Genomic DNA, 23,969 nt, shown 5'->3' on the forward strand with positions numbered 1-23,969 from the left:
TCAGACCTCCTGTCCAGGTGCTGTGTATCTCTGTAGGCATCGGTTAAATAAATGAACGGCAGTGCCCTTGAGGCTGCTTTTGTTTTGATTCTTTCTTATCTACTTTGTGTGTGTTTTTTGAGAACGAAGGCAGCTGAAGGGATGAGAGAGAGAGAGAGAGAGAGGAAAAATGAGTGACATAAATGGAAAGTAGTGTGTAGACTCTGGGACCATGCTGGCAGAACTTTTGAGGCAACTTTAGGCAATAAAAAGCAAATAGTTTCTGTTGGCACCCTTGGTGAAAAGCTCCCGAATTATTTTGAACCAGCCCTGATAAAGGTGGCGCGGGACAACACCCATGTAAAGTATTCTAACGAGGAGGGACTGGAACAGATAAAATGCTGTTTGACAAGTTGGGTGAGGACGTAGTCCTAGATGTGTCATAATAGGTGTGTTGCTAAGTAACAAACGGATTCACCATCTTTCCGGACGGGGCTGAAAACAGATAGGTGTTTGAGAAGACATTTGCCTGTGATGTGACGGCGCGTTGCAAATGGTAAGCTGAAGACAGCGTCCCTTTGTAACCGGCTGCTGGATTAGTCCTCTCAGTTTTACAACAACCCAGTCGCCAAATCTCTTATCTAAGATCACGCCCAAAATTAAGGAAGAGTGGTAAAAGTCACAGACTAAACTGAAATTGTTGCCGGGAAAAAAAACATTGAGGAAGAGCAACAGGAGAGCAACAGGAGAGAGAGTTTCTGCCACTTTCTGGGAGTAATTGGCAAAACCAAAGTTGTGGGTCTGTGGATACGCGATATTGGTAGGGACAATGTTCCAGTACAAGACCGCGACAACATGTACCATCGCAGATACATCCGAGCCTGTGAGGAGGGTAAGTCACTTTCTTATTCATTTGATGTGACTAAATGTGCGACAGTATTGTATATTCCGTCTAAGCTGCTTCACATATTGAACATTTCAATATAAACCAAGGATTGTACAATTGCTCGGAAATGTACTTTTGTTTTGCTTCTGTTTAAACAGTGCAGTAGGTTAACACCTGCTTGTTCTGTTCCTTAGGGTAACATCCGCAGGGTCCGGCTGACTCTCCATGCTGAGGGGAACTCCAACTCGGCGCAAGATGAAACCAAAAGTAAAGGAAAAACAGAAATGGTCAGTAGAGTTTCAGCAGTGTTGCCTCCACAAGTGCTAAAGCCAGTGCTTAATTCCTAGACAATTCTGCTGCAGGAAACTCGGGGAGAAAAATCATAGGAGCATTAATAGAATTGTGTTTTTGTTTAAATTTCAATGAACACTTTTGTTTATTAGTTATAAAAATATCGGAGAAGGGGGAAAAAAAAGTCTGTTTGACTGGCGGTCTGGATTCATCCAGTCGGGAAACGAAGTGGATGAATCGAGACCCAGGCGTGAGATAGACGTGTCGTGCGGCCAATGGTGGGGGTGGGAGGTCACGGCATGAGACCTCCTGGGAGTTGGCAATCCTAAATACAGGTCATTTTTGTGTCGTGAATTCCCAGGCTGAAGTGCAAGGTTAGCCAGGGTGTCCCAGGAGATGGAGCACGCGGTGTCCACCGGTACGCTCGCGACCTTCCGCGAGAGGTGGGCGCCGGAGAGTCTGGAGTGCATCATCACACCCGGCAACCAAATTTTAATTTGATTTGTTTAACGTCCAAAGTTTAATTTGTGAATTTGTAGGTTTTAGTGCCCCCTTTTAAGGGGGGGGGGGGGGGGGAGGGGGCACTTGATTTATAGTTTTACTTAAAATAGTTGAAGTGAAAGGTTTGGATTTATATTTATCATTTTAGCCATTGCACCAATATTGATGGTCCCACAAAAATAAAATGTTTATGATTAAGAGCAATTAATTCACAATTTATTGTTAGCTTTTCTTGTAAATGTGTGTGACATCTTGGTTTGAGGTGACAGGACCACATATGCAGTGCCTGTGACTAGCTGATATTTAATGTCTTTGTAATTCGCTGCTGATTAATTGTCTCCGATTTAACAGTACGCATCCTTTTAATATCTTTATATAAAAAACACCTAAAAATAGTTTCCATGTGAAGGCAACAGTTTACAAATCACTTTTTCTCTATGGTTAGTTGGGAGCTAAGAAGCTTTATTTTGTCAAACCAGTGTTCCTCATACCAGCTGTTGGAAAGATAAGATTTTGCAACCGAGATTTCAGGAGTGTCTAGTTTGCGTGGTCAGGTTATGGGCCTCCAATGTTTACTGATTGACAGAAACTCTGGGACAAAGCCATGACGTGATTACACACTGCTATCTATCTCTGCTGCAAACAATTAAATCATTTACAAATGAGTAATGTGAGGAACACCCATTATTTTTAGGGATAGGTTATTTTACCTTCTGTCCATATGTGGGGAAAACTTAATTAGCGTGACTGTGTGATCAGTGTCCCTGAAACTACTTCATTGGCACAGACCCATGCAATACGTAACGCTGAACAAAAATCCACTCCAGTAGTTAGGTAAATAAAGACAGTATTAAAAGTCATTCATTCATCCCCATTCAAAGTATCTTAACGAACAAAAATTCTATCAGCAGATCTCATCAGATTAGTGAATGGGTTAATATGAGTTTTAAAAGGATTATCATGGTGTTCATAGAACCGTAGAAAATTACGACACAGAAGGAGGCTATTTGGCCCATCGTGTCCATGTCGGTCAAAAATGAGTTACCCAGCCTAATCCCACCTTCCAGCACTAGGTCCGTAGCCCTGTGCTCTTTAAGTGCACATCCAAGTACTTTTAAAATATGATGAGGGTTTCTGCCTCTCTCACCCTTTCAGGCAGTGATTTCCAGACCCCCACCACCCTCTGAGTGACATTGTTTTTCCTCATCTCCCCTCCAATCCTTCTGCCATCTACTTTAAATCGATACCCCCTGGTTATAGGTCCTTCCTATCCATTCTATCTAGGCCCCTCATAATTTTATATACCTCAATTAAATCTCCCCTCAACCTCCTCTGTTCCAAAGAAAACAACCCCAGCCTATCCAATCTTTCCTCATAGCTAACATTTTCCAGTCCTGGCAACATCCTCATAAATCTCTACTGCACCCTCTATAGTGCAATCACATCTTTCCTGTAATGTGGTGACCAGAACTGCACGCAGTACTCCAGCTGTGGCCTAACTAGTGTTGTATACAGTTCTAGCATAACTTCCCTGCTTTTATATCCTATGCCTCGGCAAATAAAGGAAAGCATTCTATATGCCTTTTTAACTACCTTATTGACCTGTCCTGCTACCTTTAAGGATCTGTGGACAGATACTCCAAGGTCCCTCTGTTCCTCCACACCTCTCAGTATCCTCCCATTTATTGTGTATTCCCATGCTTTGTTGCCCCTCCCCAAATGCATTACCTCACATGTTTCCGGATTGAATTCCATTTTCCACTTATCTGCCCAACTGATCAGTTCATCGAAAAACAAGTTATTATTTAAATGAGAAAGATTGCAAAGTGCTGCAGTACAGCGGGACCTGAGAGTACTTGTGCATGAAACACAAAAGGATAGTATGCAGGTACAGCAAGTGATCAGGAAGGCCAAGGGAATCTTGGCCTTTATTGCAAAGGGGATGGAGTATAAAAGCAGTGAGGTCTTGCTACAGTTATACAGGGTATTGGTGAGGCCACACCTGGAATACTGCGTGCAGTTTTGGTTTCCATATTTACGAAAGGATATACTGGAGGCAGTTCAGAGAAGGTTCACTAGGTTGATTCCCGAGATGAGGGGGTTGACCTATGAGGAAAGGTTGAGTAGGTTGGGCCTCAGAAGATTGAGAGGTGATCTTAGCGAAACGTATAAGGTTATGAGGAGCTTGACAAGGTGGATGCAGAGAGAATGTTTCCACTGATGGGGGAGACTAGAACTAGAGGGCATAATCTTAGAATAAGGGGCCGCCCATTTAAAACTGAGATGAGGAGAAATTTTGTTTCTCAGAGGGTTGTAAATCTGTGAGAGCTGTGGAAGCTGGGACATTGAATAAATTTAAGACAGAGATAGACAGTTTCTTAACTGATAAGGGGATAAGGGGTTATGGGGAGCGGGCGGGGAAGTGGACCTGAGTCCATGATCGGATCAACCAAGATCGTATTAAATGGTGGAGCAGGCTCGAGGGGCCGTATGGCCTACTCCTGCTCCTATTTCTTATGTTCTTATGTTTCTGCAGTCTAAAGCTTTCCTCCTCACTGACAGCCACCCGGCCAATTTTTGTATCGTGCACAAATTTCTCAATCATGCCCCCCTACACTTAAGTCTAAATCATTAATACATATTACAAAACACAAGGGACTGAGTACTGAGCCGCGTGGGACCCCACTGGAAACAGCCTTCCAGTTGCACAAACATGTGTCAACCATTACCCTTTGCTTCCTGCCACTGAGCCAATTTTGGATCCAATTTGCCACCCTCCCTTGGATCGCATGGGCTTTTACCTTTTAGATCAGCCTGCCATGTGGGGTCTTCAGCGAACTATGACCCATGGGCCTACAGTAGGAAGCCAGTGAGAATCCTTTAGTGTTAAACCACCTCTGAGAACCGAAGGTTCAACATGTTCATCCTGTCCTCTTTTCTTTGTTCGAGCTGTGAGTAGATATTTTGATTAGAAGTTCAGTGCTGTGGTAGTAATAATAATATTGTTTACTATAAATAGTTTCCCATTAGAGGTTACTGGACTGAGACAGCGTTCACTTCATAATCTTAACTTCAACGTACCAACCTGACATGAGGCTCAAACCATTCTCTGAAGATCGGGATGGGGAGGGGTTGGGGGAGGGCTGATGCTGCAATTGAGCTTCAGCAATAGTTTTTGTAATCACTATGCCATTAATTTTATCTATTTAATTAATAAATAAGCAGAAAAAGCTCTAGTGGCTAGTGGAATTCCACAGGGATCTCGCCCGATACCCTTGTTGTTCCCATAAGTTTGACTATAGTGGGATAAATTACTCTAACCTTCCAAAGAGCTCAGATAAAGCCACATTCGGAATGTCATGTGCAGTTTTGGGCACTCGTGAAAGGACATTAATGCCTTGTGACGAATGTTCAGAGAAAATCAAGAAGGCTAAGTCTAGATTTTAGAGCAAGTTATAAAGTGCCTCATAGAACTGAATTTGTTTTCCTTAGAAAAATGATTAAGAGGACACATGATTCAGATCATTAGGAATTCTCAGAGTAATGGATCCAAACTCTGTAACATCTAAGAAACTTTATCCCAGTCACGGCGGTGACAGAACTTCTGTGCAGTATCTCTACTCTTACACCCTGAAATTAGGCATTGTCAGGCAATGGTGACTCTGTTCTCTTTTATCCCCCCCTCTCTGCCTCCACGCCTCTCTTTTAATCTGACCCCATCTCTTTATCTGTTTAGGCCTCGCTACCGGTTTCTCTTCAACCGCGTTGGTCAGTTTCACTTATTTTCATACCTGTTTATTTCATCCAATCTCACTGCAGCATGCAAATTGTCTTTGTCTTTCAATCTCTCTCTACTTTATTTTCCTCATATCTCAAATTCTTTCTCACATTCCAATACTCCACCTTGTTTTCCTTTTCTATTTCTGAGAATGTTGTTTGTGAAAGTCCCAACCTTCTCGAGGTGTAGTTGTGAGTGGTTCGGATTCGGTTGTGCACAGAGATTCAGAGGTCACGATGGGGAAAAAAATTGACAAGCTTTAGTCAAGGTACAATTGGAAGAATCTGCCTCCTCCGGAGTACCGGATCTGTAGATTATACCATCACACAAAGCAGCGAGTGCTGTGCTCACAAAACCGTTACCACTTTGAAACGAGCTGGACGTCCATGAGAGTCCTGACGTTCCAGGTCGTGAACTTCATGTTAACGGAGTGGAAGATGCCTGTGCGCGAGTTCTTTTAACATGGAGTGGCCGTTGCACACCGGCAACCGCACGGGCTTAGCTGAGCGAGGTCTTGGTCCAGTGGCAAGGGGGTCCAAGACAACTGGAGACCAGGCTCTGCTGCATGAACCTAGTGGGTTACGGCGAGATGTTGACCACAAGCTCGGCACTGGATGAATGTCGGGTGGCTACAGATACTAAAGGTAAATGAAGAAGGAGATCACAGAACACGGTGTGGAATGTGATATTTCCTGAGCTGGCACAGCCATGTGGCAGTCTCCTCCCAAGGAATGCAACTGGTCAAGGATGGATAATGTAGGGTGTAGGGTTAGATAGGTATTCAGGGTTTGCTTTACATTTAGAGCAGTTTAAAAAGCGTTTCCTCATCTATAACTCTCGATGAAGAACTTTTCCTCACTTATACGTCTCTTTGAGGACATTAATTGGATTGGGCAATCAGTGGTGAAGTGAATTGTACATGGTCGGTGAAGGACTGGGTCTGTTACACAGTGGTTCATTTCTCAGTAATACTTTCTTGCCTTTCACTCAGTCTGTACTGGAACACAATAAGGGACCCCTAGTTTAAATTAGATTGCAATATTTATAATACATATATTCTGTGTTTTTATTTACCAATGTCATGCTGTTGACTCTGGTGTGTAGGAATACCAAGCCTGTGATTGGCCTATGTTTCCTGTTTTGAACTAAATAACTAGTCAGATGCAACGTTCTTGAATTTTTACGACTCTTGAAGAGTTAGCCTGCGGCACAACACCTGGCCGCTGCCCAGCCCTCTCCTATAGCTACACAAGTTAGATATTTTTCAATAAGTACTTTGATCTGTATAGGTCATTTCAATCCACAAGGCTGCAGCAAGTATATTTATATTTAAAATATAGATTTTTAGAAGAGCTGCTGTGAATTTTGAAACTGGCGGGAGTGTTTATACTTAATATTCGCATGTATTAAACAGTCACAAAAAAGGATTAAGACAGTATTACGCTTCTAATGTTGTTTGATCCTTATGTTAGCTGTCAAATGGCAAATATTTATAATACAATGGGGGAAAGAGACATCACTAATGAATAGATCCACGGTAATGACTATTTAAGACAAGGGAACATGAGGGAAGATGATTTGCTAAGTGCACTATTTGCAATGAAGCCATAAACAGAAGTATAAATAAAATATTAGTGATTTTGCTACAAGAAGCAAATAGAGGCAATCCCCTGGACACCCTATTATTCCTGGTCACTGAAGGACACTTGGTAATTGAGTGATTGGAGACATAGATAACCTAATTTACTGGCAATTATATGAACATACGAAAAATGACAGACAGGAAAAGACCTAATGGTCCATCCAGCCTGTCCTAGACAGTTGTGATGCCTTATACATCACAATACAGACACCCCCCACCCACCCGGAGCCAGGCAATCTCCTGGGAGAGGCAACACAACAGATCCCAGGCCAATTGGGGGGAAAGATGCATAAAATTCCTTTGGATATCTTAATCCATAAAATTATTCTGGATATGTTAATCCAGTATTCCTGATGTACAAAGGTTCTTGTATTCTCATCGCCAAATGTTAATGTACACCACCTTGTACATGTGAAAGCAGAGCTGAAATTGGGAGAGCAGTGCTGGTGTTGAAGCTCGAGAGGTGTCACAAGTCGAGCAATTGGATCAGAGTTTCTGGCACAGTTCTTTATATCAAACGTCCTTGAAATGAGCCGTGCAACTGTGGGGAGATACTGAGAGGAGGTAAACACTTACTAGTAAGGAAGGGAATCAATGCACTGTCCGAGTCCACTCTGATACACTCGCTAGTGAGTGGCACGTTAACTATCTTCTCTGCCGGGGATGTTGCATCAATGAGCAAATACATTTAGAGGGAAGGAATCCCATCTTTTTAAACAATAATGTATTCTAGTCATCAGACTAGAGAGGAAGCTTGCAGGGAACATTAAGATGAACTGCAAAAGTTTCTATAGATATGTAAAGAGAAAAAGGTTAGTAAAGACAAACGTAGGTCCCCTGCAGTCAGAATCAAGGGAAGTCATAACGGGAAACAAAGAAATGGCAGACGAATTGAACAAGTACTTTGGTTCGGTATTCACTAAGGAGGACACAAACAACCTTCCGGATATAAAAGGGGTCAGAGGGTCTAGTAAGAAGGAGAAACTGAGGGAAATCCTTATTAGTCGGGAAATTGATGGGATTGAAGACCGATAAATCCCCAGGGCCTGATGGTCTGCATCCCAGAGTACTTAAGGAGGTGGCCTTGGAAATAGCGGATACATTGACAGTCATTTTCCAACATTCCATAGACTCTGGATCAGTTCCTATGGAGTGGAGGGTAGCCAATGTAACCCCACTTTTTAAAAAAGGAGGGAGAGAGAAAACAGGGAATTATAGACCGGTCAGCCTGACATCGGTAGTGGGTAAAATGATGGAATCAATTATTAAGGATGTCATAGCAGCGCATTTGGAAAGAGATGACATGATAGGTCCAAGTCAGCATGGATTTGTGAATCATGCTTGACAAATCTTCTGGAATTTTTTGAGGATGTTTCCAGTAGAGTGGACAAGGGAGAACCAGTTGATGTGGTGTATTTGGACTTTCAGAAGGCTTTCGACAAGGTCCCACACAAGAGATTAATGTGCAAAGTTAAAGCACATGGGATTGGCGGTAGTGTGCTGATGTGGATTGAGAACTGGTTGGCAGACAGGAAGCAAAGAGTAGGAGTAAATGGGTACTTTTCAGAATGGCAGGCAGTGACTAGTGCGGTACCGCAAGGTTCTGTGCTGGGGCCCCAGCTGTTTACATTGTACATTAATGATTTAGACGAGGGGATTAAATGTAGTATCTCCAAATTTGCGGATGACACTAAGTTAGGTGGCAGTGTGAGCTGCGAGGAGGATGCTATGAGGCTGCAGTGACTTGGATAGGTTAGGTGAGTGGGCAAATGCATGGTAGATGAAGTATAATGTAAATGTGAGGTTATCCACTTTGGTGGTAAAAACAGAGAGACAGACTATTATCTGAAATGTGACAGATTAGGAAAAGGGGAGGTGCAACGAGACCTGGGTGTCATGGTACATCAGTCATTGAAGGTTTGCATGCAGGTACAGCAGGCGGTTAAGAAAGCAAATGGCATGTTGGCCTTCATAGCGAGGGGATTTGAGTACAGGGGCAGGGAGATGTTGCTACAGTTGTACAGGGCCTTGGTGAGGCCACACCTGGAGTATTGTGTACAGTTTTGGTCTCCTAACTTGAGGAAGGACATTCTTGCTATTGAGGGTGTGCAGCGAAGGTTCACCAGACTGATTTCCGGGATGGTGGGACTGACATATCAAGAAAGACTGGATCAACTGGGCTTGTATTCACTGGAGTTCAAAAGAATGAGAGGGGATCTCATAGAAATGTTTAAAATTTTGATGGATTTAGACAGGTTAGATGCAGGAAGAATGTTCCCAATGTTGGGGAAGTCCAGAACCAGGGGTCAAAGTCTAAGGATAAGTGGTAAGCCATTTAGGACCAAGATGAGGAGAAACTTCTTCACCCAGAGAGTGGTGAACCTGTGGAATTCAACAGAAAATTGTTGAGGCCAATTCACTAAATATATTCAAAAAGGAGTTAGATGTAGTCCTTACTACTAGGGGGATCAAGGGGTATGGCGAGAAAGCAGGAATGGGGTACTGAAGTTGCATGTTCAGCCATGAACTCATTGAATAGTGGTGCAGGCTAGAAGGGCCGAATGGCCTACTCCTGCACCTATTTTCTATGTTTCTATGTTTCTATCCAATAAAACAGTGGACTCTCCTGGCTCAAATAATCGAAGCGCAGTGAAATATACCAGTCCATGGCATCAGGTACTGAAATGGTTTACTCAGTCACGGAGTGATGAGATTAAAGACAGACAAGTACTGTAGAATGAGCTGGGCGGTGAGCTACAACCCAATATTTACATGTCGTCGAGAATTTTGCATGGGCCTGTTTTAAATAGAATAGAGGCTCCATTTAATAAATGGATGGGTTTGTTAATGGTTTGCCTTTTGTACTTTGCACATGGTGCTGCTCAGGTATAAAAGGCCAGCCATTTTGTGAGTCAGGCACTTTGGGCCTAAATAAAGCAGAGCCAAGGTTGTACCTTGCTTAGTTAAACAGTATTCAGTTTGACCCTTTATTGCATACATAACACAAACCATGATGACATAAAGTTGAACGTCATCCAGAATTGTTATGCTATTCCAAATTCCACATTACAGTCCTTGTGTAATCAGTTGATTCATACACAGCTTCCTCTGACACACAGCTGTCCGGGTAGTGTTTCTGCCTCGGGTACAATCAGCAATCCAGGTTCAAATTGGGCCCACAATTGCAATGAATTTTGAATAGTGCTTTATTTTATCAAGTTTTCGTGCAAACTCATTTGCCTACCGCCAAAAGCTAAATCTGCCGCAAACCAGTACAATCGGGCAGTGTTTTAGAAGGCAATTAAAAAAAAATTTTGCTTTAAAAAGTATTCCTTGATATACTTGAGTGGTAACTAGTTGCAGTTTGATTAATACAGCTAAAAATGGGTTTATCACAAAAAATAAGCATTTGAATCAGTGTTTAGTCCACCACCTGTGAGTAACCCCATTTTAAATAACTGAAAATGACGTTAAAAAAATATACAGAATCATTTTCTCATTATATTGGGGTACTGTAGTCGGTTTTTTAGAAAATTAAAAAAAAATTATATTCAAATGTATTTAAAACGTGGCTATTAGTGTCCTTGTGTCCAAAAGAACCAACTTCATTTTTAGAGCCTTCTCAAATGACCACGAAAGAGTGCAATTAGTGGAAACTCGCTATGGTGGTTAATTAGAGCTGGGGGTGTGGCCAGATTTGTGGCCGAGGCCTGTGTCTAGTGTGCTAGTTTATAAAACAGTTCCACAGGCCACGGAAACTCGATTCACTGAACTTTAACGCTGGTTTCACCGATTTTGTGTGCATTGCGCCGAAAAACCCAACGCAACCAAGTGGAATACTCCAGGCTGCCATCTTCAGCTGAAAAAATCCTCCGAGAAAAGTAATTATTGACAGCATTACCTTTCTCAGTGTTTTAAGGACTATTAAGGGACATTTAAAGGAACTTTTAAAAAATGTCATTAATTTACTAACAAACAAAATCTTTGCTGAGATCTGAACTATGTCATTCTCGAACTGATCAAGCGAGCGGACAGCTGATCTGTTTCTTGGCCCCATGGTCTCCAAGAGCTGTGTGGGATTTCTGTCGCTTTGCTCCAGTCCTCTGCCCTGTCTAGTGGAGCAGTGTATGACCGTGAGTTTTGCGAGGCTGTGCTCCTAGAATTCAGTCTCGCTCTGAGAGAATCAAATGTGGAGACACCGATTTTCCAAGGATTAGATTAATTACTGGAAAATCGGGAATTTGTCCTCTGCGCAATAATTCTCTCACTTGAACTCCCATTGAGTGAGGAACAGGAGGAAGAAATGATTGAAGGAGACACGTGTCCATGGAGCCCTGTGCTTAAATCACCGATTGACAGGATTTTTATCTAACTCTGTAATTCGGCCAACGTGTGAACCGTCTGATCCTGCCTCCGCAAGATCCTGCAACTCCACTGGGAGGACAGACGCACCAACGTCAGTGTTCTCGCTCAGGCCAACATCTCCAGCATCGAAGCACTGACCAAGCTCGACCAGCTCCGTTGGGCGGGCCACATCGTCTGCATGCCTGACACGAGACTCCCAAAGCAAGTGCTCTACGTTGAATGACACGGCAAGCAAGCCTCAGGTGGGCAGAGGAAACGTTTCAAGGACACCCTCAAAACCTCTCTGATAAAGTGCACTGGCACCTGGGAGTTCCTGGCCAAAGACTGCCCTAAGTGGAGGAAGAGGGCGCTGAGCACCTCGAGTCTCGTCGCCGAGAGCATGCAGAAGTCAAGCGCAGACAGCGGAAAGAGTGTGCGGCAAACCAGGCTCCCCACCCACCCATTCCTTCAACCACGGTCTGTCCCATCTGTGACAGGGACTGTAATTCCCGTATTGGACTGTACAGCCACCTTTTAGAGTGGAAGCAAGTCTTTGAGGGACTGCCTATGATGATGAACCGTTTGATCACATGGAGCACACGGTGGTGGTCCGAGAAACACCATTCAATCAAATCCACATCAACTATCCTATGTACCTGTTGCTTTATTCCCCTCCGATCTGCATATCTGCAGATGAAAAGCTCTTACAATTACATTGAAATAAATTGCAACTCGTTTATTTCCCTGTTACTGTTCTGTATCAATTCAATTAGCTTCCCCTTCCCCAGAGCTTCCCCTTGGTGATCGTGTATGTTATCTTTGCTGCTTCCTCCCCTAGTGTTCCTTCACCGTACTTCCTTCGTGGGAAGAGTAATTGTGGAGACAGCCTGCTGCTTCTTGGTGGGGTGGCATGGGATTCCTGTGCCCCTGTTCCTCCTTGCGCTGGGTCATGAGATGTCCCAGCAATTGGTGCCATCACCTTTGGACCACACAGTCATTGATTGTTCAGGACTGCTACCTGGCAGGCTGACTGGGATGGGCACGTGTCAGTCTGAGAGGGAGCAGCCTTATCTATGCCACCTGTGGCCATGCTTGCTATGCATTGTAGCATGTAGGAGGGTTTCTCTCAGCCCCAAATATGCCTCTCCTCCGTCACAGGAGAATTTTAAGCTATCAAAGGGGATCGTTCTGTCCACCCTCCTCTTTCATTGCAGATATTTAGCCAATAAAACAGTGAAGCAGTAAATGGAAGCAGCAGCCATTTAAAGCTGCTGCTCATCGAATTATCCAACCCCCTGGCAGTTATTGCATTTCATGCTCATCAGAGAAATGCGCAGGAAATTAAATTTTAAGCAGTTGCCCTTGTTGAATGCAGTGAGGTCAGTTGCCCTCTCCAGCAATGTTGGATGTGGTGTATTTGGATTTCCAGAAGGCACTCGATAAGGTACCACATAAAAGGTTACTGCACAAAATAAGAACTCATGGTGTTGGGGTAATATATTAGTAAGAATAGAGGATTAGCTAACTAACAGAAAACAGAGAGTCAGGATAAAGGGGTCATTTTCAATTTGGAAAACTGTAACTAGTTGGGTGCCACAGGGATCAGTGCTGGGGCCTCAACTATTTACATTCTGTATTAATGACTTGGATGAAGGGACCGAGTGTACTGTGGTCAATTTTGCTGATGATACAAAGATGGGTGGGAAAGCACATTGTGAGGAGGACACAAAGATTCTGCAAAAGGATATAGATAGGTTAATTGAGTGGGCAAAAATTTGGCAGATGGAGTATAATGTGGGAAAATGTGAGGTTATCCACGTTGGTAGAAAGAATAGAAAAGCAGAATATTATTTAAATGGGGAGAGACTGATGCAATACAGAAGGATCTGGGTGACCTCATACATGAAGCAGAAAAAGTTAGAATACAGGTACAGCAAGTAATTAGGAAGGCAGATGGAATGTTGGCCTTTGTTGCAAGGGGAATGGCGTATAAAAGCAGAGATGTCTTGCTACAACTGTACAGGGCATTGGTGAGACCACACCTAGAGTACTGCGTACAGTTTTGGTCTCCTTATTTAAGGAGGGATGTAATAGGCTTGGACGTAGTTCAGAAAAGGTTCACCAGGTTGATTCCTGAGATGAAAGGGTTGTCTTATGAGGAAAGGTTGAGCAGGCTGGGTCTATACTCATTGGAGTTTAGAAGAATAAGAGGTGATCTTATTGAAACATATAAGATTCTGAGGGGTTTTACAAGGTAGATGCAGAGAGGATGTTCCCCCTCGTGGGGGATTCTAGAATTAGGGGGCATAGTTTCAGAATAAGGGGTGGCCCATTTAAGATGGAGATGAGGAGGAATTTATTTTCTCAGACGGTCGTAAATCTTTGGAATTCTCTACCCCAGAGAGCTGTGGCGGCTGAGTCATTGAATATATTCAAGGCGGGGATGGACAGATTTTTAAACTACAGGGTGTCAAGGGTTATGGGGAATAGACAGAAAAGTGGAGTTGAGACCAAGATCAGATCAGCCATGATCTTATTGAATGGCAGAGCAGGCTCAAGGGGCCAAATGGACTACTCCAGCTCCTATTTCTTATGTTCTTATGAAAACACAGTACAGGTAAATGTATTTCATGTGTATGTTTACTTAACAAACATCTACCATTCAATGCAAAACTTTGCAGTCTTTCTCTTTCACCAAAGTTTGAAATTCTGGCTTGAGTTTATCAGGCACAGGACATCTCAGTGCAGCTTCTAGGTGTGTGTCCAACAGTTGCGAGCGGTACTTTGACTTCATCAGAGTGATTGATGAAAACGTTGACTCGCACAAGGAGACACACCAGACCTGCCCCTGCTCGCCATCCATCCATCCAGAACACCGTTGGATACTGCCTGCCCTTTGCCATGAAGTGCCCTGATGCGCATGCTCATTATTGGTTAGTCTTGCTTTTTTTCTGCTGGCTTGGAGTGGTTATTCTGGTTGGTTGAGCTGACCACAATGACTGCACCCCTCTCCATACATTGTTGCCGGTGTTTCAAAGGTGCTGAAACCTGGTATTTATACACCATTTTAACTCGAATTCCCTCTTCCCACCCTGCCCCCCTTACCCCTCTATTCCCTTTTCCCTCATGGATGCATCGTTTCCCCTTACGTGTGTCGATGCTGTTGTTACGTTAGGCTGCCACTGGAAGCATGTTATCGAGGAGCCACCCTTGTGATACTGGCAGTCACGGGTTCTGCAATTGGTTAGGCACACAGCTGCTTTGTCTTAACACTAAATATGAAGCTCGAGTGGTGTACCCTTGACTTTTCTTTGTGGAAAGTGGGCTTTCCCTTTCCTCCGGTGGCTTTAAAGTCGGGGACTGGCAGTAGGGCGTAATTCCCGCTGCACTATGGTCAAGGCCACAGATCGGGATTGTGGCTTTGTGGTTCTAAGATGTGGAGAGGACATCTTGTGTGTCAGCTTGACTCACTTGGTAATCCCACCTGACAACTTGAGCTGCTGCATTGCCAGAGGCGTTGTCCTTCAGATGAGATATTAAACCGATATTAAATAGATGTTAAAGATGCTGTGGCATTGTTTGAAGAGCAACACCACCAAGAACAAGTAAACTGGGCATTCACCTCATTGCTGATTGCAGGGTCTGGTGTGCAAATCACTGCTGTATTTGCCTACATAACAATAGTTTTAAGAATGAATTTCTGAACACCTCGTGTTTCAGTACATTCTCCCACATATTTCTTATGTGTTTTATTTTGATACTTTTTCCTTTATTTGCTTCCCTCCCAAGTGTCCTTGTGACGTAGGTTTCCAGTCCCTTTTCTTTGATCTCTCCAATAATCTGGCCACTCATCATCCTCATAGGCGGTCCCTCGAACGGAGGATGACTTGCTTCCACGCCAAAAAGGGACGAGTTCACAGGTGTTTCAAAGAAGGACCGAACTATATCCTGAAGAAGGGAAGATGCCTGTGCATGAATTTTTTTAACGTGGGGTGACCGTTGCACACCAGCCATCACACGGGCTTGACAGAGCTAGGTCTTGGTCCAGTGGCAAGGGTTACCCAAGATGACTGAAGACCAGCTCTACTGCACGGACCTAGTACGGACACATATCGCAGTGTGGGCTGCCCCTGGGCCCCGGCCCCGAACTCGCGCCACCCCTGGGCCCCGATCACATCCCTCTACAGTCTCTCACCGCTCCTTCGCCCCGACCTCGCCGCTCCTGCTGTGTCTGCCCACGCTCCAATCACTGACCTGGGTCTTGATGACATCACACTTAATAGCCGTCGCCCTCCTGTACCAACTCGCACTGCTCCCTGAAGTAGTACGCCTCTACGTCGCTCCTTTTATGGCCCCGACCTGCCGCTGATGTTCCCTCGCAGGTTAGGCCCACTATTGGCAAACTCACTCCCAGGAGTCACCTGAGTGCATTGAGACTGGCCAGTTGAGTCACCCAGTCAATAGCCGCCATCCAGTACCTCACTTAAGTGGCCATTCAAATAGCCTGTCTCGGTTCACCCTTGGGCCAAGTACTGGAGAGCAACCATCACCTGTGGCACTGTACCTCAGCAAAGGTCAGTGCCTTCCAGAGAAGAAGGAATATATGGGAGAGACAATTGGAAATTGAGGAAAAACAGTCAGCGTCTGCACTGTGTGGACTGATGTGCCGACATACTTGAGCTGTGGTGGTGTAAGGGAAAGGGTACAATAGCTAACACGAAGGATTGGGAGTGTCATATTCCTGGCGCTATGTAATTGCAGCATTGTTGTCAGCAGCACTTTACTCATATTCAAAGAAGATCACTTTATTTATTGAATTACTTGATAAATACTTTGCTCCTGCACATTTATTTCATTCTACCGCCTGATCCACATTAAAAGTGCAAAAGCAAAAGAACTTTCAAACTGTTCCATGAAGTGCACCTTCTCTGAAAGCTGCAAAGTAAATTCTCAGCAGGGTCTTGCAAAACCGTGACAATGTTAATAAAGAGCCAACATGTTCCAAAGCGAATGAACAAAAAGGCCGTTGTTTTGCGTCTGTAGACAAGGTGAATCTTGGAACTTTGGCATGGTCTCGATTTAAAAAGAATGCTGGCTCCTGTTTGTGGTGAAGGACAGATTTACAACACTTGAGGGGGTTTGGTGAGTGACATTGAGCCGGCTGACGCAGTAAATTCCTAGCTGGAGAGGCAACATTGCCTTCTCCATAGAAGAGGCTATGCTGAAAAATCAGGTCATTACACCCGTCACATGGGTGGGGAATAACACGTGTGACTCCTTTACTAAAACCCCGAACAATCACCAAACTCGGGAGGATCATCCTGCGATTTACAATGTGCGTACTGCAAGCAAGCATGTACCAGGGCTGAGGGACACTGGTAAAATCCAGCTTCAGTCAATATCTGAGCCCGCCAGCTCTGGTCTGCGTGATAAAGCGGTCATCATAACAACCCGTCATAGTGTCAGGATATTTAGTTTATTTGGACCGAACTGTTCATTTTTACTTAAGGTACACAAAAAAGTAAAATACACCTGTTAAATCAATATGCTCTGAAGACTGTAAACAACCCATTTTGTTGGACTCATTCTTTATTGTAATTTAATCAGAAATAATTTGCTGATGCATATGCTGCCTTATCAGTGTCGAAGTCCGTGGCTTCACGAAAAAAGAGGGCCATCAAAATATTGATCTCAGAGTGAAGAATATGGAAATGTCGGTAGCATATTTTCCTTGGGTAGTGCAAAAACATCATATGGGCGAAGTTAAATGGATGATCGCAATTGCCAAAGAGAAATTTAACAATATTTCTGAGCAACTGCAAAATCAAACAAATAATAAGTGGAGCAGAGAAGTTGAAGAGGAGATTTAATAGAGGTTTTAAAAATTATGCAGGGTATCGACAGGGTGAATAGAGAAAGGCTATTCCCTCTGGTTGGGGAGTCCGTGACGAGGGATCATCGATTTAAAACTATCACCAGATGAGTGCAGGAAGAGGTTAGAAGGAATTCTGTTGCTCGGGGTAGTTGGAGCATGGAATCCTTTGCTACACGGAGTGGTTGAGGTGGAGATCATTGCATCGTTTATTGGTAAAGTGGGTGATTATTTTGCAGCAGAAGAAGATTCGGGCCTATGGAGAGAGCAGGGCAATGGCATTACTTTTTGTGTTGCTCAAGCACTGAATTAACATAGATATGATGGGCTGAATGGTCTCCTGTAATTGCAGTAAACATCTTTGGTTCAATGGTAAGGTTGAAGTGCTAAATGTGATAACTGGATTGTACAGATACAAAAAATTGTACCTTGAAGACTGGAGGTGTTTGTGTTATGGTGCTTTAGGTTTCAGTTGACTGAGGACTCATTCTTTGGTGAAACGTTACAAGGACACCCTCAAAGCCTCCCTGATAAAGTGCAACATCCCCACTGACACCTGGGAGTCTCTGGCCAAAGATCACCCTAAGTGGAGGAAGTGCATCCGGGAGGGCGCTGAGCACCTCGAGTCTCGTCGCCGAGAGCATGCAGAAATCAAGCGCAGGCAGCGGAAGGAGCGTGCGGCAAACCTGTCCCACACACCCCTTTGCTCAACGACTATCTGTCCCACCTGTGACAGGGACTGTGGTTCTTGTATTGGACTATTCAGCCACCTAAGGACTAATTTTTAGAGTGGAAGCAAGTCTTCCTCGATTCCGAGGGACTGCCTATGATGATGATGATTTGGTGATTGTTACGGTTCTGGAGAGGTTTGAAGATAATGGGGTACATTTTTCTCTGTGGTGCCCAGGGAATGTTCGGTTTGGAGGCTGGTTACATGAGGTCTCTGCCCTCGCCACACTGCCTCTGGATTTGCTGGATCGTTGTTACTGGGCCTGAGCCTCCAGTAGGGGCAGCCCTATTGTACGCATGTTAATGAGGCAGGAGGAGGAGTCCCCAATCCTCCTGGGCACTCCTCTTGCTATCACCACAGGGAACCCTAACAGAGGCGCACTTTGAGACACCCGGCAGTGGGACTTGCGCCACAACTCTCCGATGACCGAGAGTCTGCAGGGTACCCGGAAGAAACCAGGGAGCAGGGAATGTATTTCAAATATTCCTCCCAAATGATCCTCGGGCCTTGGGCCTTTCTGGTTGCCGCACTGCAGGTCTGTAGTTACGCCGCTACTTCTGTTTCCCTGATCCCGGCCCGGAAAAGTTCAGCAGACTTCTCCCTTCTCACCTCTGGGACGCTGCGCCTGTTTCAGAAGAAGTCCAAAGTGCAGCGACTGTTGCCGCGTAGGCTAACGTGACAAATTATTTTGGTCTGTAACAAGATCCGAGAAACAGCATTGTCCAGTTAACCTGTTCTTGGTGATGTTGGTTTGAGTGTTGGCCAGGACAAGAGGGGAACTTGCTGTTCTTCAAACAGTGCCACAGGATCTAGAACTGCCGCTGGAACAGGATATTGAACTGCAACCGAGGCCAGTTTTTCTGAGCATCTATATGTGTGTAAATTGGCTGCCGTGCTCACCTGCATCATCATCATAGGCAGTTCCTCGAAGCGAGGATGACTTGCTTCCACGCCAAAAAGGGATGAGTTCACAGGTGTTTCAATGAAGAACCTAACATTCCAGATCCCGAACTATATCCAGAAGTGTGGAAGATGCCTGTGCGTGGATTTTTTTAATGTGTGGTGGCCGTTGCACACCAGCCACCACACGGGCTTGACAGGGCTAGGTCTTGGTCCAGTGGCAAGGGCTAACCAAGACAACTGGAGACCAGCTCTGCTGCACGGACCTAGTGCGCACACGTATCGCAGTGTGGGCTGGCCCGTGCTGCCCCTGGGCCCCTTGCACTGAACTCACGCCTCCCCTGGGCCTCGATCACATCCCGCTATAATCTCTCGCCGCTCCTTCGCCCCGACCTCGCCGCTCCTGCTGTGTCTGCCCACGCTCCAATCACCGACCTGGACCTTGATGACGTCACTCTTCGCTGCCGCCGCCCTCCTGCACCAGCTCACGCTGCTCCCTGGAATAGTATGCTCCTCGCCGCTCTCGGGGCCTCCTCGCCGCTCCCGGGGACTTCGCGCCGCTCCCGAGGCCGCTCGCCTCTCCTTTTACGGCCCCGACCTGCCTCTGGTGTTCTCACGCAGGTCGGGCCCTCGACGTTCGCCTGAATAACAACAGTGACTACACCTTGAAAGTAAATCTCTTGGTTGTGAAATGCTTTGGAATGTGCTGCTGGAATTCAAGTTCCTCCTTTTCCTTCAGAGATCTAATGACTGACATAGTTGCAGCTCAATCTCTGACGCATTCTTCTGTGTCGCACTATGAAGGGCCTCTGGCAGGTGGACGAACGCACCAGAAGAATGTGCCCTGGGTAACCTCATCTATTGTACATTCAAGCTTTAAAATAAGAGCAAAAACATAAATAAGCTTGGAATATGATTGTAGCAACTCTGCAAAAGTGCAGGAGTGAATTAAAACAGCATATTAACATAGAAACATAGAAAATAGGTGCAGGAGTAGGCCATTCGGCCCTTCGAGCCTGCACCACCATTCAATAAGATCAAGGCTGATCATTCCTTCAGTACCCCTTTCCTGCTTTCTCTCCATACCCCTTGATCCCCTTAGCCGTAAGGGCCATATCTAACTCCCTCTTGAATATATCCAGTGAACTGGCATCATTCCACAGGTTAACAACTCTGAGTGAAGAAGTTTCTCTTCATCTCAGTCCTAAATGGCCTGCCCCTTATCCTAAGACTATGTCCCCTGGTTCTGGACTTCCCCAACAATGGGAACATTCTTCCCACATCTAACCTGTCCAATCCTGTCAGAATCTTATATGTTTCTATGAGATCCCCTCTCATCCTTCTAAACGCCAGTGAATAAAAGCCCAGTTGATTCAGTCTCTCCTCATATGACAGCCCAGCCATCCCGGGAATCAGTCTGGTGAACCGTCGCTGCACTCCCTAAATAGCAAGAATGGCCTTTCTCAGACTAGGAGACCAAAACTGAACACAATATTCCAGGTGAGGCCTCACTAAGGCCCTGTACAACTGCAGTAAGACTTCCCCTGCTCCTATACTCAAATCCCCTAGCTATGACGGCCAACATACCATTTGCCTTCTTTACCGCCTGCTGTACCAGTGTGCCCACTTTCAGTGACTAATGAACCATGACACCCAGGTCTCATTGCACCTCCCCTTTTTCTAGTCTGCCGCCATTCAGATAATATTCTGCCTTCGTGTTTTTGCCCCCAAAATGGATAACCTCACATTTACCCACATTATACTGCATCTGCCATGCATTTGCCCACTCACCTAATCTGTCCAGGTCACCCTGCAGCCTCTTAGCGTCCTCCTCACAGCTCACACTGCCGCCCAGTTTAGTGTCATCCGCAAACTTGGAGATATTACACTCTATTCCTTCATTCAAATCGTTAATGTATATTGTAAAGAGCTGGGGTCCCAGCACTGAGCCCTGCGGCACCCCACTAGTATCTGCCTGCTATTCTGAAAAGGACCCGTTTATCCCGACTCTCTGCTTCCTGTCTGCCAACCAGTTCTCTATCCACATCAGTACATTACCCCCAATACCATACGCTTTGATTTTTCACACCAATCTCTTGTGCGGGACCTTGTCAAAAGCCTTTTAAAAGTCCAAATACACCATATCCACTGGTTGTCCCTTGTCCACTCTACCAGTTACATCCTCAAAAAATTCCAGAAGATTCGTCAAGCATGATTTCCCTTTCATAAATCCATGCTGACTTGGTCCGATCCTGTCACTTGAACGCCTTCAGTTGCTCGGAAAGGACCGAGATGAGAGGAAATCACTCCCAACGCCTCGGGCTCATCATTGAGGGATACACTTTGGAATACTTGCAAACACCAGTGCAAATGCTTCCCATTCCTTTCTTTCCTGTACATTTCCTCCCAGTTTGTAAATTGCTTGAAGTCTGTTCAGTTTCATTTGGCCTCATGTGGCCTTTTGCTGTTTTAGTTCGGATTCTGGGACTTCCAGGAGCCAGTTTCTGTGGTTTACATTAGTACTAAATCTGCCTTCTGTATTCCAGCAGAAAAGTCATAGACCCAGTTTTTCATGGGTCTGCTATCGTCTCCCAGATCCCTGCGAAACAAGTGGCCTTCGTCTGGCTTTGCCAGTATAGTAGATCGATATCACTGAATGTACTGCACCACACATAGAAAAGCAAGGTTGGATGTCATGGGCATTTACAATCTATCCAACAGTAACCAAAACAAAGAAGACTTGCAAGACCAGTTATTTTGCCTTTTAAAGATAGATCGTCAGTTTCGAGCGTTTTTTTTATTACCTATGCAGTGACTCCACCTAAACTCGGATTCTGCCATATCAGACATTTGAATAATTAAAGGAACACTGCAATATGTGTGTAAAGGGAATTAAACCGTCCCATATGAGCAGGAAGTACAGTGAGATTGAGGAAGATGTACTGTTAATTTCAGTGCCAAGGGTGGTGTTGTGTATGCAATAACTCAATAGACTGAATACTGTAAACTCCGAACAGGTACAAACCTGGCTCTACTTTATTAGGACCCAAGGTGATTACATTACAAGATGGCTGGCCTTTTATACCTGGACCGCACACATGTGCGCACAGCCCAATGACCTCCGACAGTGGCGCCACCTGGTGGCTAGTAAACCCAGGCATACATACATGACAGGTGGAATCACTGCCAGGCAGCTATAAATGAAACATCAGTGTGTCTGTGCAGTGAACTAACCCTCTTTGGATTGAGGAGGAAGGGTAGGATTAGAGACATGTACCGATGACCAGTCACATCTGCCCCTCATTAGCTGCTCTGTGAACTAACGGAAACGGGCTGTCGATCACGGATTACATTATTTAGGTGACTTCTCGAGCGATAGCTGTGCTATCACAACATTGTAACATCCCGGCACCTAAAGTTCCTTTCAGATTTTCGATTCAACTTCCAATCTCGTCCAACATGTGCTTTTTCTTGCTGCACTTCGCCTCTTTTAAACATTTTAGTAAAAACGCTGACATGAATCTAAAGTATTAGTTACTATTAGTGAGTCAAGAATTTCACCCATAGTATGTCCTAGATGAAGTATGATTTAGATGAAGTAATATCTCCAAGTTTGCAGATGACACTAAGCTGGGTGACGGTGTGAGCTGTGAGGAGGACGCTAAGAGGCTGCAGGGTGACTTGGACAGGTTAGGCAAGTGGACAAATGCATGGCAGATGCAGTATAATGTGGATAAATGTGAGATTATCCACTTTGGTGGCAAAAACACGAAGGTAGAATATTATCTGAATGGCGGCAGATTAGGAAAAGGGGAGGTGCAACAAGACCTGGGTGTCATGGTACATCAGTCATTGAAAATTGGCATGCAGGTACAGCAGGCGGTGAAGAAGGCAAATGGTATGTTGGCCTTCATAGCTCGGGGATTTAAGTATAGGAGCAGGGAGGTCTTACTGCAGTTGTATAGGGCCTTGGTGAGGCCTCACCTGGAATATTGTGTTCAGTTTTGGTCTCCTAATCTGAGGAAGGACATTCTTGCTATTGAGTGAGTGCAGCGAAGGTTCACCAGACTGATTCCCGGGATGGCAGGACTGACATATGAGGAGAGACTGGATCGACTGGACCTGTATTCACTGGAGCTTAGAAGGATGAGAGGGGATCTCATAGAAACATATAAAATTCTGACGGGACTGGACAGGTTAGATGCAGGAAGAATGTTCCCGATGTTGGGGAAGTTCAGAACCAAAGAACGCAGTCTAAGGATAAGGGGTAAGCCATTTAGGATTGAGATGAGGAGAAACTTCTTCACTCAGAGAGTGGTTAACCTGTGGAATTCCCTACCGCAGAGAGTCGTTGATGCCAGTTCATTGGACATATTCAAGAGGGAGTTAGATATGGCCCTTATGGCTAAAAGGGGTACTGAGGGAATGATCAGCCATGATCTTATTGAATGGTGGTGCAGGCTCGAAGGGCCGAATGGCCTACTCCTGCACCTATTTTCTATGTTTCTATGTCCTCATGTGTTAAATGATGTGTTTGATTGGTAATAGTGAATTACTAGGTGTGCAAACATCAACAACTTGCATTTATATAGCGCCTTTAATGCAGTAAAACGTCCCAAGGCGCTTCACAGGAGCGTTGTCAAACAAAATTTGATACCGAGCCACATAAGAACATAAGAAATAGGAGCAGGAGTAGGCTACCTGGCCCCTCGAGCCTGCTCCGCCATTTAATAAGATCATGGCTGATCTGATCATGGACTCCACTTCCCTGCCCACTCCTCATAACCCTTTATTCCCTTTTCGCTCAAAAGTCTATCTATCTCCGCTTTAAATATATTCAATGACCCAGCCTCCACAGCTCTCTGGGGCAGAGAATGCCATAGATTTACAACCACTTGAGAGAAGAAATTTCTTCTAATAAGGAGATATTAGGACAGGTGACTAAACGCTTGGTCAAAGAGGTAGTTTTTAAAGAGTGTCTTAAAGGAGGAGAGAGAGGCAGAGAGGTTTAAGGAGGGAATTCCAGAGCTTAGGGCCTAGACATGG

At 44.9% G+C, this 23,969-nt stretch overlaps 1 protein-coding gene across 1 annotated transcript in view; it reads left to right on the plus strand.

Moving 5' to 3' along the window:
* The first annotated feature begins 456 nt into the window (after positions 1-456).
* LOC139227538 (myocardial zonula adherens protein-like) overlaps positions 457-23,969 on the plus strand; it is a 98,784-nt gene continuing 75,271 nt past the window's right edge. Inside the window, exons 1-2 of the mRNA XM_070858359.1 lie at positions 457-871; positions 1,060-1,152. Coding sequence (XP_070714460.1) covers positions 809-871; positions 1,060-1,152 — 156 coding nt within the window. The 5' untranslated portion in view covers positions 457-808. The remainder of the gene's footprint in view (positions 872-1,059; positions 1,153-23,969) is intronic.

The sequence above is a fragment of the Pristiophorus japonicus genome, chromosome 17, assembly GCF_044704955.1.
Source record: "Pristiophorus japonicus isolate sPriJap1 chromosome 17, sPriJap1.hap1, whole genome shotgun sequence".
NCBI lineage: Eukaryota > Metazoa > Chordata > Chondrichthyes > Pristiophoridae > Pristiophorus > Pristiophorus japonicus.